Source organism: Cetorhinus maximus, chromosome 4 (assembly GCF_964194155.1).
Source record: "Cetorhinus maximus chromosome 4, sCetMax3.hap1.1, whole genome shotgun sequence".
NCBI lineage: Eukaryota > Metazoa > Chordata > Chondrichthyes > Lamniformes > Cetorhinidae > Cetorhinus > Cetorhinus maximus.
In genome coordinates, this window is record NC_135882.1 from 109,591,930 (window position 1) to 109,611,421 (window position 19,492).

A 19,492-nucleotide genomic window follows, 5' to 3' on the forward strand; every position below is an offset into this window, starting at 1 on the left:
CCTGCGAAACCTGGCGCTGATGACCGCGAGTGCTGCCCGAAGCCAGGTAGACAAACAAACCTCAAAGTCCCAAGCGAAATGCAACTCACCAGGTGCATGTTGCTTATGTACAGGTGTGAAACACATCGGCGTGCAATCACGCTGACATGCCTGGATGATCCAGCGTGGGGAATGATTCCAGCGGGCTGGGCTTATAATGATATGCAGATGTATGAAAATGAAGTTCCCGATGTGCAGCAGTGGGAAATGGGGCCCACCATTGATGGGTGGAGCGAACGATTGCAAACTGGTTTTACGACAGCATGAAACCGAATTTTGGCCTTTCTGCCATGTTGTCTGCTCAAGCCTGGCATGCCTCCCGAAGCCAATGGACATGGAAATCTCTGCCCTGTGACTGAAACTGGGGCTATGCAGGAAGAGTGGGATGCCTAGAAAATGAGTAAGATGATCTCTGTTGTATCTGCCATTTCATGTGTAATTTATAGTTTGTACCAATCGTAATTTGCCTATTACTTTACATTGATTTTGATTTGTGTTATAGTAAAAGTTACAAAAAGTGAAATCTTGTTGGTAATTTCTTCATTGAAGTCATTTGGTAAATTTAGTTATTTTAGTTTATGGTTTCCGCATGGGGATTGTAACAGTTTTCTGTCCATTAGCTAACAATCTATGCTGACATATCAATTCCATGAGCCCTAATTTTGTGTAATAACCTCTCGTGTGGCACCTTATTGAATGCCATTTAAAATTACATCCCCTAGTTCCTGCTTAGCCATCCTACTAGCTACATCCTCATAAAACTCTGACAGATTTGTCAAACATGAATTCCCTTTCATAAATCTGTATTGGCTTTGCTTAGTCACATTATGACTTTCTGGGTGCCCTGTTACCAAGTCCCTGATGACAGATTTTTTGCATCTTATTGACACTGATGTTAAGCTAACTGGCCTGTATTCCCCATTTCTCTCTTCCTTGTTTCATAAATAGCAGAGTTATGTTTGCTACCTTCCAATTCTTCGGAACTCTTCTAAATTATAAGGAATCTTTGAAGATCGAAACCAATGCATCCACTATCTCTGTCAGTACCTCTTTTAAAACCCGAGGGCCAGAATTTTGACGTTGGTTTGCAGGGGTGGGCCCGACACGCCGATGCATAAAAAACCCGTCGTCACCGTGCGGCATTGCGATATTTTGGTGGGCGGGCGCACTATGAGCTCCGATGCACGTCCGCCATTAATTAACAGGCCACATAAGGCCCTTGAGGCATTAATAGACTGAGATTTTTCAGAGCCTGTGCGATCTTCAGAGTGTCGCACGGGTGCACAGGGCAGGCCGGTCAGCCACGTTTTAAAAAACCTCATCCATGGGCGGGATAAGAGGGGTGAGTGGGCTCGCGAGTGCTATTTGTTAGACTTTAACCTTTTAAGCTTACTGCTACTTGCTTGTGTGAACAGAACTTCAAATCTCTTCAGAGCTGCTTGTACAGGAATAACAGGCTTCAGAGGTCAGGATTCTGGTGTAAACATCATTCTTCGGGCCTTGCAGGTTTCAGGCAGCCTTCCCTTACCCTAGGAATGGGAGTTGTGCTCTCCACTGGAGGCATCTCCTCTGAGAATGAAGAGAGGGCCAGAAGTGGGAGGAGACCAGGAGTGCACATTCAGCTTCCAGGTGAGCTACCTTTGGGAGGAGAGGCGCAGGCACAAGGGGTGCAGGGCCAACAGGAAGTGCAAGACGGAAGGGGCCGCAGAAGTCGCCACTGTCCTGCTGCCAGGGTTTACAGGCGGCGAAGCAGCTACCTCAATATGACTGAGGTACAGTGCCGAAAGAGGCTCCATCTCTCAAGGGAGACAGTGACCTCCATTAGTCAGATGATAGGCTCTGAGATCAACTCCAACTGTGTGGGTGGACACCCCATTCCAGTAGTGTTGAAGGTCACGGCTGCCCTCAACTTCTATGCCTCCAGCTCTTTCCAGGGCTCAGTGGATGAGCTTTGCAAAGTCTGCCAGTCAGCCATCCACACTTGTGTCAAGCAGGTGACAGACGCTCTGTTCAGGCGTGCATTGGCTTTCATTCAGTTGGGACGAGGCCAGTCAGGCACAGCGAGCCAGAGGCTTTGCAGCCATTTCTGGCTTCCCCCGCGTCCAGGGTGCTATAGACTGCACACATGTGGCCAGCAAGGCGCCAGCAGGTGAACCCGGTGCCTTCGTCAACAGGAAGGGCTTCCACTCCATGAACGTGAAGATAGTGTGTGATCACAGGATGCAGATTCTGCAAGTCTGTGCAAGGTACCCAGGCAGCTCCCATGATGTCACATCCTGAGACACTCCCAGGTGCCGGGGCTCTTCAGTGCTCTAGCCCGGCTGGATGAATGGCTGCTGGGTGACAAGGGCTATCCCCTCAAAAGGTGACTCATGACGCCCCTCCGCCATCCAAGAACAGAGGCCGAGCAGCGGTACAATGGGAGCCACGTCTCCACAAGGGCTGTGGTAGAGAGAACCATCGGCCTTTTCAAGATGCGCTTCCAATGCCTGGACTGTTCAGACGGTGCACTGCAATAACCCCCAGATCATGTGTCACTGATAGTGGTTGCATGTTGCACTCTCCACAATCTGGTGCTGGAAAGGGGGGGAAGCAGTGGAGGAAGAAGATGTAAACACAGATGCTGTGGCTGCAGACAATGAGTCCAGTAGTGAGTCCGAGGATGAGCATGCACAGGAGAACACTGAGGGGATAGACGCTGACCCGGGCAACCTCCAAGGAGACAGGGACACCCGGGAGGCTTTAATCCAATGAACCTTAAGCTAGCGCACCACAGATGGACCTCCAACACAAGCCAGGGCTGCAGACTCAGTACTCAATACACGAGAGCAACATCTGCCTGGTTAGGAACATTAACTATGTGCTTTGTCAATAAAGCTGAATGACAAACCAGTCACTCATAACATCATGGGTTCCCGTCCACCTGCAGAAGTAAAAAAAACACCCTGAGCCTTGTTCAGAACTAAAGCATTTAATGTTTTCATGAAACAAAATAGAAAAAAAACTTCATTCACAGGTGTTGAGCTGCACACCAATGAATAATCAACTACTACCGGGGCAACAGAAAACCGCCAGTGAGAAGCCCGTGGTGTGCCCAAGGTGCCTTACACTTACTTGTTTGGGTGTTACACCTAGGTGCTCCCCCCTCACTGGCACTGGCATTCGAGACAGCCTGCTCACCCTGCTGTCCTGTTGGCCTTGATGACCTTGGCGGGTGTCCTCAGGCCCGTGGAGCCTGTGATGGCCCCGCCTGGGAGGGAGCAGCCAGTTCCAGGCTGGCATCTCCCCAGTCGCTGCAGCCTCATCGGATCCCACGGTCACTGGCAGAGGGGTGGAGGATCTGCTGCCCTCATCCGGAGCGCCCTGAAAGGAGCCCACAGATGCAACAGGCAGCTCGTGCGCCAACGTGAGGTCGCTCTGGACCTCGCTGCTCACCATTGATGGATGGGCACCTAGCTGGGATACTGGGTGCCCAATCCATCTCCCACACTGACACTGACCAGCTGAGGCCAATGCCACCATGTGGGCTTGCAGGTCCGAGTGCATCCCCAGGAAGCCCTGATTGTTCTCCTGGAGGAGCCTCTCCACGAGATTCGCGACTCTCTCCATGGAGGAGGCATTGTGCTCGGCCATGAGGGTCAATGTATTGCTGATGCTCGGCATGGACTCCTCCATCACGGAGACCATGGCATGCATTCCACCTCCGCCAGATCCTCCCGCAGACCCTGCTGGACGTCCAGCATCTGCTGCCTCAGGGATGACTCCAGAGGCACATCATCAGCCATCGACTGAACATCTGCCTGGTCCCCTGCAATCCTCCAACTGCCGGCGCCCTGGGCACTCTCTGTCTTCACCTGCACCTCAAGCGAGTGTGAAGTGCCCTCACCGCTGTGTGCCAAGATACTAGCCAATGAGCTTATCCCCACCAAGGTGCTGGTATCTGTGCTGGTGCCTGCCTGGCTGAGAGGGTGTGACACTGGTGCTTGTAAATTTTCAGGGCCCTCAGGTGTCAGTGGCAGGCCCTCTGCCTCCTCAGTCCAGGTGTGCTCCAGTGAGGCTGAAAGGGAGAACAAGGAGATTTGATTCGTTGAAGTCATCACACTGTTAATGTGCATGGCTGGCCCCCAGATCAGTATGTGCTGCTCCTTCCACAATCAATGGGAAACCCATGTTGGATGCTGAATTCAATAAACAGTCAACAGTGGAATGGTTGTGACCTCATTGCACGGCAGTCTTACCTCCCACTGGCACCCCAACCTCACTGTTACCGGTTGACCTGGGCGCATGGTGCCTCTCCAGCTCGAGAGCCTCCTGCTCTAATCTGGTGAGAATGAGCAACTATATCTGCCCTCCGCCAGTCTGAATCCGCTCTGCGTTATTGTGTGCAGTCTTCTCCTGAAAAGGAGAGAGGATCATTGATCAGTCCACCCTGTACCTGGATTGCCATCGCATCCCTGCCACCCCAACCTGAGTGAAACATTTCAGGGCTCATATGAACCATGGCCCTGGAGCAGCCATACACTCACTCCAAGCAGCCAGGGCTGACCCCCTTGTCCAGATGCTGGCTCCATCACATTTGCCACTCACACTGTGTCACCTTCCAAAGCAAGGAAGCACTAACACGTAGAACGCTAAGGGCAGCAGATGGATGGCTGCCCCGCTACCTGGAAGTTGCCCTCCCAGTCAGTCAACATCCTGACTGAAACGTTTCGGCGTTCCAGCACTGCGCCTAGGTCCTGATCCTTGAGGTCGCTCTCAAAACAGTGCTGTGGGTTTAAGTGCACCACATACAGCAGATACAGAAGCCAGCTCAGCACTGCCCTCTCAGGGTCAACTAGGCATGGGCAATAAATGCTGACCCACCCAGCAAAGGCCACATGCCGTGAATGATTCAATGCAGTAACTTTATTCAGAGTTTGGGGTTGGGGGGCAGGGGGGTGCCAATCTAACTGCTGCGCTAAGTGACCTCTGCCAACATGGTGCTCACCCTTCCCGATCGTAACAGGTCATTGAAGCGCTTGCGGCACTGAACCCAGGTGCGTCACACCACATCGTGTGCGCTGACCCTTTCTGCCACCTCTTCCCAGGCACGTTTTGTCACGTAGTGGGGCCTCCTCCTCCTGTCCCTCGGCACGTTGATTTCACGCCGTGCTGCCACCCCCTCGAGGAGGACAGCGAGGCACTCAGCCGAGATCGAGGTACACAGTGCCCCGCCTACCTGCCCTCCTGACTGGCCTGTTCTCTGAGAGCGCTTTTGGGAACCCTTCTGGTCGCCATCATTGCCAGCCTTTGGAAGGCTGCCTGCGCAGTTTTTAAACAGGCCACCAGGTTGCCATTGGACCTGGTGGTCATTGGAGTCCCGCCGCTGCCCGCCCCCTCCTGCTGTCCTCGGGAGCCACGATTCACGCTGGGTGGGCCTTAATTGGCCTGCCCACGTAAAATGGTGGCATGGAGCCAATCGCAGGTGGCAATTAGCCTAGTTGACCCTGAGAGGGCCCACCTGCGCCTGCTCCTGACATGCAGAAAATTCTCCCCTAGGATTCAGGGCATCAGGTCCAGGGGATTGGTTGAACATTGGTCCCATTATTTTCTCCAGTACTATTTCTTTACTGATACTGATAATGTCCCAATTCAATCATTCACTGTTCTGAAAACTGGTGATACTTGAGAACATGGGGCCAAAGCTATTTGGTGTTTCTGCTGCACTCCTGCCATTACTCCAGCAAGATGGCACATAGTTTTCCCAGGAGCCAAATACATAGAGTCCAGACCTACTCTGGAAGCTTGACCTGAGCCAAAACTCTGCTAGGTCAGTGATGTTAAAAAGGGCAGAGCCAGGCACTTGCAAACTAGGAGTTTTCTTGATCCTGGCCTGTTAAAGACTTAAGTGTGGAGGCTGGTACCTGAGATTAGGGGCTGGATATTTGTATTAGGTTTGGGAAATGTGAATCAGCCCGTTTCTCAAGCTTGGAAACCTGAGCCCGCCACCTACACAGGATCATTGAACATAGGACTTAGGAGCAGGAGTAGGCTATTCGGCCCTTTGAGCCTGCTCCGCCATTCAGTAAGATCATGGCTGATCTGGTCATGGGCTCAACTCCATTTTCCTGCCTGCCCCCAGTAACCCTTGACTTCCTTGTGTATCAAAAATCTATCTAACTCAGCCTCGAAGAAATTCAATGACCCAGCCACCAATGCTTTCTGGGAAAGAGAATTCCACATACTAACTACCTTCTGAGAGAAAAATATTCTCCTTATCTCAGTCTTAAAAGGGAAGCTTTTTATTCTTAAACTGTGTCCCCTAGTTCTAGTCTCCTCCACAAGTGGAAACATCCTCGCGGTATCCACTCTATCAAGTTGGATAAATTTAAGGGACTAAAATGCAACAAATCCCTGGGGCCCGCTGGCCTACACTCTAGGGTTCCAAAGGAGATAGCTGCCAAGATAATGGATGCGCTGGCTGTGATTTTCCAGAATTCACTGGATTTGGGAACGGTCCCATCAGATTGGAAGCTGGCAAATGTTACTCCGCTTTTCAAGAAAGAAGGGAGACAGAAGGGAAATACAGGTCAGTGAGCCTAACATCAACTGTTGGGAAAATGCTGGAATTAATTATTATGGAAGCGTTAACAATGCAATTAGAAAAGCATAGTATGATTAAAACAAGTCAACATGGTTTTACTAAAGAGAAATCCTGTTTCACAAATTTATTGGAGTTTTTGAGGATGTAACTCATAAGGTAGATAAAGGGGAACAAGTAGAAGTAGTATACCTTGATTTCCAAAAGGCATTTGATAACGTGCTGTACAAAAGGTTAATAGGCAAGATAAGTGTGCATGGAATTGGAGGTAATATATTAGAATAGATAAAGGATTGGTTCACAGGTAGGAAGCAGAGGGTGGGCATAAATGAGACTTTTTCAAGTTGGCAGATAGTGAATAGTGGAGTACCACAAGGGTCAGTGCGGCGGCCTCAGCTTCTTACAATCTGTATTAATGACTTAGATGAAGAGGCAGACAGTAATATATCTAAGTTTTCTGTTGTTACGAAGCTAGGTGGAAAGGTAAGTGGGGAGGACACAGAGAGGCTGCAAAGAGATTTGGACATATTAAGTGAGTGGGCAACAAGATGGCAGATGGATTATAATATAGGAAACTGTGAAGTTAGTCACTTTGGTTGAAAGAATAGAAGAGCTGAATATTTTTCAAAAGGTGAGAAACTTGTAAGTGTTGGCATTCAAAGAGAATTGCGTGTGTTTGTACAAGGAACACAGGAAATTAACATACAGGTACAGCAAGCAATTAGGAAGGCAAATGGCATGTTGGCCTTTATTGCAAGGGGATTGGAGTACAGGAATAAAGAAGTCTTGCTAGAGTTGTACAGAGTTTTGGTGAGACCACATCCGGAATACTCTGTTAAATTTTGGTCTTCGCATTTAAGAACCAATATGCTTGCATTGGTGGCAGTACAGTGAAGGTTCACTAAATTAGTCCCCTGGGATGTGGGGCTGTCCTATGATGAGAGGCTAAGCAAATTGGGTCTATTTTCTTTGGAGCTGAGAAGAATTAGAGGCGATCCCATTGAAATGTATAAGATTCTGAAGGGGCTCGATAGGATAAGCGCTGAGATTGTCTCCACTGGTCGAGGAATCTAAAACACGGGGGCACAGTCTCAGGGTAAAGGGCCCATCATTTAGGACTGAGATGAGGGCAAATTACTTCACTCAAAGGGTTGTGAATCTTTGGAATCCTCTGCCCCAGAGGATTGTGGACCTCCATCATTGAATACATTTAAGGCAGGAATAGACAGATTTTTGGTCTCTCAGGGAATCAAGGGATATCGGGAACGGACAGGAAAGTGGAGTTGAAGCCCAAGATCAGCCATGATCATATTGAATGGCAGAGCATATGGTTTACTCCTACTCCTGTTTCTTGTGTTCTTGTGTCCTCCCCAGAATCTTATATATTTCAATAAGATTGCCTCTCATTCTTCTAAACACCAATGGGTATAGGCCCAACCTGTTCAACCTTTCTTCATAGGATAAGCCCTTCATCCCAGGAGTGAGTTGAATGAACCTTCTCTGTACTGGTTCTAATGCAACTATATCTTTCCAAGTAAGGAGACCAAAACCGGAGAGAGTATTTCAGATGTGGTCTCACCAAAGTCGTGTACAGCTGCAGTAAAACTTCCCTACTTTTATATTCCATTCCCCCTGCAATAAAAGTCAACATTTCATTTGCCTTCCTAATCGCTTGATGTATCTGCAGGTTTAGTTTTTGTGATTCATGTACCAGGACACCCAGATCCCTCTGTAACACCGAGTTCTACAAGCTCTCTCCATTTAAACAGTATACTGTTTTTCTATTCTTCCTGCCAAAGTGGACAAGTTCACATTTTCCCACATTATACTCCATCCGCCAAATTTTTACCCATTCATTTAACCTGTCTTTGGGCTGAGTATTATGGCATGGTTCGGTGGGCACTGGGTTCGGACCTGGAAATGGGTGGATTGCCGACTCCTGCCCCTGCCACCATCTTCCATCATATAATATGGCAGTCATTAAATTGATGGCCACAGGATGGGTTTTCAGCCTGTGATGTCAATGGATTGTCATTCCTTGCCCAATCCAAGATGGAGGGCGGGATGTCCCGTGGCTGAATTCGTAGGCCGTGACCTGAAAGGAGGTCACGGTCACTAATTTAAAGGGGTACCTGGCACGGGACAATGTCAGGTGCCCCTGCTATTTACTGCAGTCGAAAGCAAGAAGGAAGTTTTTGATTTCTGCAAGATAGTCAAGCATTGGCTGAAGTGAGTTTTATTAATCTGAATAATGCTTGAAATACTGCAGAGGTTTAGAATTAAGTGCTTCTGGCAAGGAACACATATGGCATTTTGATCATGTACATAATGTTAAGATCTGAATATGAGCAGCTGAATCGTCCTAACATGTATTCCTCCATAGATGGCCAAGAGAAGGGAGAGGGCGAGAAGAAGGTCCCGATCAGCCCTGCATTCCCTCCTCCAGGCTGTGTCCATCAGGCATGAGGTTCTAATGCCAATGTGTGAGACTGAGATGGCCACAGAGGGCAGCAGGTGTGGTGCCTCGAAGCTTGAGGCCATGCCAGAGGAGGCTAAATGACCTTTTGAGATCTGCAAGGGTGAGTAAGTCTGCACTCAGCCTATACGTGTACATGGAAGGTACAGGAAAGGTTCGATAAGGCTCGAGCCTTGTGAGTACCTCAGAAGACTGAGGCAGCATTATGCACAAATGACACTGCTCATGGCTCTAATGCCTCTGTGGGCATGTCGTTGTAGTTCCGGGCAAGTGGGGGGGGTGGTGGTTGGCCTTAGACTTGAGGAAGGTACACAGCATATTGGCTGTCAATCATTGTGCAGACTACACATTTCTCACAGAGCTTGGACACCTGTTGAGATTGATGTGCCTGAGAATAAACATCATAGCACTGTCACATCTCATTTCAGGAAAAGTGGGCCCAGAATGCCTGGGAGAGAAACAGGACTGGAGGTCCCCGATCAGGCAATCCTCACACCACTGAAGGAGGAGGTTCTGCTGCTGTCCTCCATGGAATGGAGCCGGTCAATTACCAGAGGCGAAACTGGAGGAAGGCCTCAGGATGGTGAAATTGCAAGCGTTTTTATCCAAATTTAAGTAATTTAAAAGTAATTTAGAATTTAAGTAATTTTGGAAGATTATAAATAATGCATCAACTATGTCTGCAGCCATTTCTTTTAAGACCCGAGGATGTAGGCCATTTGGTCCTGGAGACTTGTCAGAGTTTAGGTCTAATAGTTTTCCCAGCACCTTTACTCAAGTGATGGTGATTGATTTATGTTCCTCCCTCCCACTAAACTTTTGATTTTCAGGTATCTTTGGGAAGTTTTTAAGGCGAAGACAGGCACAAAATACTTGCTCAGCGCCTCCGCCATTTCCTTGTTTTCCATTATCCATGCCCCAGGCTCACTCTCTAGGACCAACACTAGCTTTTCCTATTTAAATACTTGTAGAAACTCTTACTATCTGTTTTCGTATTACTAGCTAGCTTTCTCTCATACTCTACTTTCTCCCTCTTAATTTTTTTTTTAGTTATTCTTTTCTGGTTTTTAAAATCTGACCTATCTTCTGACTTACCACTAATCTTTGTAGAGTTGTACAGTGTTTTTTTCAATTTGATACAATCCTTAACTTCTTTATTCAATTACGGATGATGCATCCTTCTCAAAGAGTCTTTCTTTGTCACTGGGATATATCTTTGCTGAGAGTTACTAAATACCTCCTTAAAATTCAGCCACTGCATCTCTAATGTCCTACCTTTTAACTCACTTTCCCAATTCACTTTAGCTGGTTCTGCTTTCATACCCTTATAATTACCTTTATTCAGGTTTTAAAACACTAGTTTTAGACCCACATTTCATCCCTTCAAACTGAACATGAAATTCTATCATGTTTTGATCGCTGTCACCTAAAGGCTCCTTGACCATGAGGTTATTGATTAATCCCATCTGATTACACATTACCAGATGTTACGATCTCCAGCTGAGGTTACCACTGGACAAGCCTGATCCCAGGGTGGAACCCAGCTTGATAGATCCTAACTTTTATTTGTCTAGCTATGTGGAGAGGGGCTACTGAACAGAGTCACCAAAGTCAGCTGATGAACTTTTAACAAGAAAAAATTATTCAACAAGAAAAGATGAACTATATTATAATACTCCTTCACCCACGACTATACCTTTACAGATATATACAAATTTGTACGGATTACACAAGTTACAAAAGCTATCTTATACTCTAATGCGCACAGTCCATGTATACCTATGGCACCCTGTGGTCAGACACACCACACTCTGTAACCAAGTAACAGATGTCACCTTAACCAGATGCCATGGATCTCTCCTCAACTACCACCCCCACCCACCCCGCTCAGATGCTTGTCACACTGTGAGCCAACCAGTCTCACTGAACTCCATCCTTCACACGAAGGTTTCCAGTCTTCACTCTCCAAGAACTCGCTTTGGAATCTTCTCCCAAACCAATGATTTCTCTCAGGTGCCTTCCACAAGGGTTCACCTCCAGGGTTTCGAACTCTCCTTCTGATGTTGCTCTTCCCTGACTCACCACATGCATTCAAGCTGTCGTCCGCACACTCTGTCTCACCAACTCAACTGTCAATTGTACACCACTGTTTCACATACCCATAGCAAAGAGTTATAGACCTTCAGCCATCCCTTTGGACTTTTTTGCCTCTTGCAATTTGTTCTTGCTTTAAACCTGCTTTCTGCAGCTTTTGTCTCTTTAAATCTGAAGCTTGGAGCTTTTCTCTCTCTGCCCCATACTCTTAACTTCACTTAACAGGACCTTTTCCAGGTTCTGGAAAGAAGGTCTTCTTTTGATTTTCCCGTCTTCCACTCGCCTGGATTTTTGAGATTTTCCTTAGCTTAGGACCCGATATCTGTCCCCTTTGCTCCAGTCTCTCCTGGTAGCAACTTTAAAAAAACAACTGAACCCACAGCTTCCAAATCAAAACTGCTGTTTCTCTTCTGTGTGTGTGTCTATGGGAGGGACCTGCCTCTCTGGCCCCTTGTTGCTAGGCAACAGTTCAATTTTTCTATGCTTGTTTGTTTAGCTTAGCTGCAACAGTCATAAAAAATCTCATTAGAAATGCAAGCACCCTTTTAAATTGAAACTAAATCTCCATTTGAACTTTCTTAACACACAGGCACAGAAATACAAAATCAAACTTGAACTTTAAAGCTAAAACTCATCCCTAACACCCACAAATACCAATATAACAGTTAAGCTATCTCTATTTCCTAACACAGGTCTGGAATAACCTGCTCCCTTGTTGGCTCTAGAATATACTCCTCTAGGAAATTGTCCCATATGCACTTCATGAACTCATAAATGGACAGGGCCATGGAATGGTTGCCTCTGTCCATACCCACCATAGTTTTGTCACCTGGAGATGTGGGCAGCAGATTTTGGGTTTTCCGGGTCCAGAGACACCATCAGAAGAGTTCAGGTGCCAAGGCAGGTTGATTAGAAGGCCCACCTTGGTTTTCTGGGACCAGATCTCCAACTGTTATGATCTTGGAAGAGACTGATAAGTTTTAAAAAGTGATTCAAACTTCCAGTTACTGGCTGAAAGAATGACATGGCATGATTTCATGTTTTAAAACTTTTACTGTGACAAATGACGAAAAGCACTATTAACTAAACACTATTTTTTATTTTTGTGGGCATCTTGTACTTTAAACTACAAAGAGGAACATTCCCCTTTTATACCTGTCACACGTTGCACTCCCCATGGAATTACAGTCCTTATAGCAAACAGTTCACAGTTGCTCCCAGCTTCCAATGAGCTCTCGTATTCCTGTTTCTAGGCAATTGCTTCGGTTTTCAGCAAGTTCCTTAAATCCACCGCCAGCAGTAACGCCGTTTCCTATGATTCTTCTTTCCCGCACGTCCCTGACCATACCAGGACGAACCTCCTCAAATCCTTAGAAGGCTGCAGGTGCATCTCCTCGACTAGAGACCATTTCCCTTCCACTTCTGATTATGGTAGCTCGCACAGCCCAGCAGCCTGTTCTCCCTGCTGACCACACAAAACTGCTGTCTGTCTGTGATATTTACTGATTTGTAGAGAAGCCTGATCTCAAATATGGTTTCCTCTGCCCTCTTCCCCATGGGAACATAAAACACATTAACCTTGAATCCAGGTAGAAATACTTAAGCTGCTACTGACCCCAACCCCCTTTCATCTTCTGAGGAAATGGGCAGTTACAGCACAACTGTTTACAACGTAATACCTGCAACATTTTCCAGGAATTTGGGAGACTTAGAGTCTACTCATTGTAAACTCAGAGATGGCTGCCTCTACCTCCAAAGGCAGAATTTTCTGGCGGGTGGGCAGAGCGGGAGCAGGCAGGCGCGGACCCGATAGCCGTCCGTGATTGGGTCCACATCGCCATTTTACGCAGGCGGGCCAATTAACACCCACCCAGCATGAATCATGGCTCCCGAGGACAGCGGGTATGGGTGGGCGGCGGTGGGACTGCATTGACCACTGGGTCCAATGGCGACCCGGCAGCCTGTTTAAAAAAGCTGATGCAGCCTCTCAAAGTCTGTCAATCATGGCCAGTGGAAGGGCTCCCCAGAGCTCTGCTGGTGAGCAGGCCAGGCAGGGGGGCACTCTGCCCCTTGTTTTTCAGACGATTGCCTTGCTGCCCTCCTCGAGGAGGTGACAGCACGGCAGAAGGTCCCCAAGCCCCAGGACGAGAGGAGGAGGACCCCCCACATGACCAAACGTGTCTGGGAGGAGGTGACGGAGGTGGTGAGCTCCAGCGATGTGGTGCAATGCACCTGGATCCAGTGCCGCAAGCACTTCAATGACCTCTTGCGCTTAGGAAGGGTGAGGATAATGTTGGCATTGGTCACTTAACTCAGCAGGTAGGCTTTCCCTCCTGGCGCCCACCCCCCTCAAAATTCTGAGTGCAGTGACTGCATTGAATCACTGACGGCATGTGTCCTTCGCTGGTTGGGCCAGCAGGTATTGCCCATGCTGAGGTCACCCTGAGAGGGTGGTGATGAGATGGGTTCTGCACCCACAGCATGTGTTACACTGAGACCCACATTACTGTTTTGGGGGCAACCTGAAGGAGCTGCACCTAGGCCCAGCGCTGGAACTCCAGGACATGTCAAAGTCAAGGTAAGGACATGCTGGGAGGGGAGCTTCAAGGTGGCGTGGCACCGATCGATCTGCTGCCCTCTGCGCTCCACGTGCTTGTGCCTCCTTGCTATGGAAGGTTAGACCGCATGGTTCCTAATGTGATGTAGGCAACATTTGGCCAAGGGGGTGGAGGGGGTGGGGAACAGGCCTAGAATCTTTGTGTGAGTGTTCAGCAGCAGCGGGGTGAGGAGGCACTGGAGCCCTACAATATCCCACTCTGTTTGGGGTGGGCCGGCCGTGAAGAGAGTCCAGGTACATGTAGCACTAATCAATGCTCTTCTCTCCTTTTCAACAGAAGAATGTACATAATGCTGCTGAGCGGGTGAGAACTGGTGAAGGGCTGGCCCAGGTAGTGATGCTTAGCCGGTTCGAGCAGGAGGCCCTAGACCTGGAGAGACGCTATGCGCCCAGGTACCTACGGTGAGCATGTTGGTGAGGCTGGGGTGCCACGGGCTGGTATGTTTGCCCAGCACTGAGGTTACCATTGTTCTCCCAACAGCCATGGCAGTGCTGAATGATCAGTGATTGAAGTTTGCAACATGGCTTGACCATTGCTTATGGAAGGATGTGCGCATAATGATCCGGGGGCCAGGGATGCACATTGACATTGTCTCCACGCTAACTAATCAAATGTCCTTGTTCTTCCTTTCAGCATCAGCAGGGCAGGGCCATGAGGACGAGCAGCTTGGACCCATTCTCACACCTGAGGGCCCTGAAGTCTTGGACTCACCAGCGTCACACCATCTCTGCCAGGCAGGCACCAGCACAGATACTAGCACCTTGGTGGGAATTAGATCATCGGCTAGTGTCCCGGGCCACAGTGGTGAAGGCACTTCACAGTCGTTGGAGGAGCTGGCAGAGACAGAGTGCCCATGGCGCCAGCAGTTAGAGGACTGCAGGAGACCAGGCACATGCTCAGTCGGTGGCTGACAATGTGCCTCTGGGGTCGTCCGCAATGCAGCAAGTGCAGGAAATGTGGCCAGGTGTGGGGGAGCATCTGGGGGTGATTCATGAGGCTATGCTTGGCTTGGTCTCTGTGGTAGAGGAGTCTACGCGGACCATTGTCAATGCAATGAGCCTCATGGCCGAGCGCCTTGCGTCCTCCATGGAGACAGTGGCGACTCGTGGAGAGGCTTCTCCAGAAGACCAATCAGGGCTTCCTGGGGATGCGCTTGGCCCAGCAAGCCCTCACATCAGCATTGACCTCAGCTGGTCAGCGCCAGTGTGGGAGATGGTCTGGGCACCAAGTTTCCCAGCTCGGTGCCCATCCACCTACGGTGAGCAGAGAGGTCCAAAGCGACCTCACATTGGCATAGCAGCTGCCTGTTGTCTCTGGGGGCTCCTCTCAGGGCGCTCCGGATGAGGACGGCAGCTCCTCTGCCTCTCTGCCAGTGACTGTTGCATCCGATGAGGCTGCGACGACTGGGGAGATGCCCGCTGTGGAACTGGCAGCTCCCTCCCAGGCAGGGCGAGCAGAGGCTCCATGGGCCAGAGGATGACTGCCAAGGTCATCGAGGCCAACAGGACAGCAGGGTCAGCAGGCTGTCTCAGATGCCACTCCCAGCGAGGGGGTAACACCAAGATGTAGCACCTGAAAACGTAAACATAAGGCACCTTAGGTACACCACGGGTTTATCACTGGCGCTTTTGTGTTGGCCCACAATGAGGTCTTTATGAGTTGGTGTGATGTTGAACACCTTTGTCATTTTGTTCTCTTAAGTTCCTTTTGTTATACCATTAAATTTAGACGTCATAATTGCTGAGGGTGCCTCTTTTCTTCTGCAGGTGGATGGTTACCAATAATGTTATGAGTGATTTGTGGGACATTCAGCTTTATTGACAAGGCCCTTAGTTAATGTTCCTAACCAGGCAGATTTTGCACTCAGGTATCGAGTATAGAGCCTGTAGCCCAGGCTTGCCCTGGAGGTCCATATGTGGTGTGCTAGCTGAAGGTTCGTTGGATTAAAGCCTCCCGGGTGTCCCTGCCTCCCTGGAGTATGCTCGGGTCAGCGTCTATCCCCTCAGCTTTTCCCTGTGCGTGCTCATCCTCAGACTCACTGCTGGACTCATCGTGTGCAGCCCCAGCAACCGCATCTACATCATCTTCGTCCACAGCATCCCCCCCTTTCCAGCGCAAGATTGTGGAGAGCGCAGCATGCAACCACTATCACCAAGACACGATCTGTTACTTTCAACAGCAGAGCACTTTTTTTTCAAAGCTAAACATCTCCAGATATTTAAATCATAATCCAAAACATGACAGGAGTGTTTCCCAGCACATTTATTTCTAGAGTTTTGAATGCATTATGGCACTTTCTCTGTTGGAAAAGTACTATTATGCATAACTGTTATGATACCCAGCTGAGATTACCCTGGACAAGTCTGATCCCAGGGTGGAACCCAGCCTGATAGATGCTAACTTTTATTTGTTTGTTTAAATACATGGAGCGTAGCTACTGAACAGAGTTGCAGGAGCCAGCTGATGAATTTTTTACAAAGGAATAAAACATTTATTCAACAAGAAAAAATTAACTATATTACAATATTCCTTCACCCACAACTATATGTTTACAATTATATACAGATTTGTAAGAATACACAAGTCACAAAAGCTATCATATACTCTCATGTACACAGTAAGTATCCAGTCCATGTAAACCTATGGTACCCTGTGGTCAGACACACCACACTCTGACCTCAAGTGACAGATGCCACTTCAACCAGATGCTATGGATCTCTCCTCAAGTACCCCTAGACGCTTGTCACACCATGAGCCAACCAGTCTCGCTGAATTCCGTCCTTCACACGAGGGTTTCCAATCTCCACTCTCCAAAACCTTGCCTTAGAATCTTCTCCAAAACTGACGTTTTCTCTCAGACACCTTCCACAAGGGTTTGCTTCCAGAGTTTCAAACTTTTCTTCTGATGTTCCTCTTCCCTGGGTCACCACATGCATTCATACTGTCTACCATGCATTCTCTCACCAACTCAGCCTGAACAGTACACCACTGTTTCAAATGCCCATAGCAAAGAATTAAAGATCTTCAGTTGTCTCTTTGGACCTTCTTGCTTCTTGCAGGCTGTTCTCACTTTAAATCTGAAGCTTGGAGCCTTTCTCTCTGCCCCTCACTCTTAACTTCACTTAACAGGACCTTTCCCCAGGTTCCTGTCTTTCCTTTGACTAAAAAGATCTCCTTTGGAGTTTCCCTTCTTCCAATCTCCTTGATTTCTGGGGCTTTTTTTGGCTTGGGACCTTTTTGTTCTTTTGGGAAATCCATAGTTCCCTCTCTGAGTGTCCAGTTTCTCTGGGGTCCTGGCTTCAACTGAACTTAAAACTACTGTTTCTTTAGTTCTGTGTGTATGTCTGTGGGAGGAACCTGCCTCTCTGCACCCGCTCACCCCCCCCCCCCCCCCCTCCCCACCATTGCTAAGCAACAGCACTATTCTTTCTACTCTCGTGCATTTACTTTCACTTTATAGGGGTTGTAAACTTCTCATTAGAAATGCAAGCAACTTTTTAAAGTGAAACTAAAACTCCATTTGACCTTTCTTAACACGCAGATACAGAAATACAAATCAAACTTAAACTTTAAAGCTAAAACTCATTCCTAACACCCATAAATACAAATATAACATTTAAACTCTCTCTATTTCCTAACAACAACATTTACACAATGAAGGTCATTGTAATGGTCAACTTACATTTGCAGGACAGAGCTCTTTGATCACTAATTGCATTTAAAACATACCTACATTATAATGTAGCATATAACTGAAATTTGAAGGTGTCAATTAACACTTACCTGTCAGAAAGTTCCAAACTCTTCAATAGGCTTCCCCCAGTGGTCATAAACTCACAAACCTGGCAAGCTTTTTTTTAAAAGAGCTTCCAAACCCACACCAGGGACCCCAACCTCAGAAGAGCTGCATGTGGGGTTCACACTCAAGGCCTTCCTGAACCAGGAAAAGGCCACACAAAAAGAGTGTGGGGTCGGGAAAGCAATGGAGCAGCTAAAAATCCTAATTACTTTCACGATCTCAATCCCACCCCCATCGGGAGACAAACATCTGGCGTGAGGTGTTCTATTCTTTGGTTGGGTGCATGAAAAGCCCTGGAAATTGGTGAGAGGCGGTCCAGAGCAGCAAAGAATACTGGATTTCAGCATTTTCAGTAACTGTAGTTCTCACACTGCACCTCAGGAGCATACCTGTGGCAAGATATGTAGCTTATGCTTGGGGGCGGAGGAGACCAATACTTTGTCTTTTAGGGGGGGTCCTGGACAGCAACCACCGCCACACACCGCCCCCCCCCACCCCCCCACCCCACCACCACCCATGGCAACCAGGTGCCAGAGCTTTTGGTAGAAGGCGGCAGGCAGACAGCAGAAATGCATATTAAGTAGCATGACTGCTTGTCAGCCTCATGTTCACTCCAATTTTTGCATTAGGTGTTGCAGAAATCTGCAGATGCCTTTTGCTGTCTTTAGGCAAATCAATAAAGAGCTGGGTTTTCACACAGTGTAGTAAAAACTCTGGAATGAACTATACCAGAGCAATAGTGCACAGTGGGACTTCCACCTGTGTATTGTATGCTATCATCCCACCTATAATTTTCAAATTGGTCCGTTATTATGTATGCAAACTGAGCTCTTGTCGAACCACGTCTCTAGATGTTCCAAAGTTCAAAAGATTTTAGATGTATTGAATATCTTGACCACAGACTCATTCTGGCTAGTTTGCCACATTTGTAACAATTTGTAACAACATTTGTAATGATGTTTGTAACATTTCTTACAGATGATTCAGCAGGTGACAAATGCTTTGTCCTTTTGGACAAGACAGTTCATCATCTTCCCTATGAGAGTGTGACATGAGGGGTTACTGGATTTTTTTTAGAAGGTAACATGTTCAAAAAGAAGTTCAAAATGCTGAAGAAACACCCACACATTGTCACATGTACTTCCTTACCAACTCTATTGCTTCCATGAAAGGGAATGGTTAGCACTTCATGAATATGCAGCAAGTCCTACCAGCACAGCATCATGCATGTCAATGCTTGTTTTCCTAGGAGCGGTCTATGTAGGATAAGGTATTCAACAGGGTAAGGGTTAATGTGTGACTGGAGAACAGTACTGCCCAGATAGTGACTTAGAGATTCACATGATAGCAGACTGGGTGTAGTAGAGTCTGGAAGGAGCCAGCATGGAGACCACACCCATGCATGGCAGTACCTAGGATATGTACACAGTTATGGGTTAACAATAAACAGTTTATGTTTAACCATACTAGCCTCCAGATCTCTGTGAAACACCAAACAACCTTTACAACAGTCTAGATTTTGTGATTTTACACAATTCCACAGTGCTACCACTTTTCTAAGTCAAAGGCAAGAGCCCAGACACAGGCTACCACCTGCAGGCTTGGCTGATGACTCCATTGTTCCCTAGGGCACCAGAAAAGCTACAATAAATAAGGCCCATTCTGTCACCATGATTGTATTAGAGCACATGATTGGGATAATTAAAACAAAAACAAAAATAAAAATACCTGGAAAAACTCAGCAGGTCTGACAGCATCTGCGGAGAGGAATACAGTTAACGTTTCGAGTCTGTATGACTCTTCAACAGAACTAAGGAAAAATAAAAGAAAGGTGAAATATAAGCTGGTTTAAGAGGGGAGGGTGGTGGTGGGACAAGTAGAGCTGG

The 19,492-nt window shown here is 47.7% G+C and overlaps 1 protein-coding gene across 4 annotated transcripts in view; it reads right to left on the minus strand.

Annotated features, from left to right (window-relative positions):
- Positions 1-19,492, minus strand: part of abhd3 (abhydrolase domain containing 3, phospholipase) — a 94,607-nt gene that overhangs the window by 15,023 nt on the left and 60,092 nt on the right. The window contains exon 9 of one of the 4 annotated variants that reach the window (XM_078540624.1): positions 12,053-12,159. The exons of the other annotated variants lie outside the window; for them this stretch is intronic. Coding sequence (XP_078396750.1) covers positions 12,068-12,159 — 92 coding nt within the window. The 3' untranslated portion in view covers positions 12,053-12,067. Of the gene's footprint in view, positions 1-12,052; positions 12,160-19,492 lie in introns of those variants that run through there. 4 annotated transcript variants of the gene reach the window in all.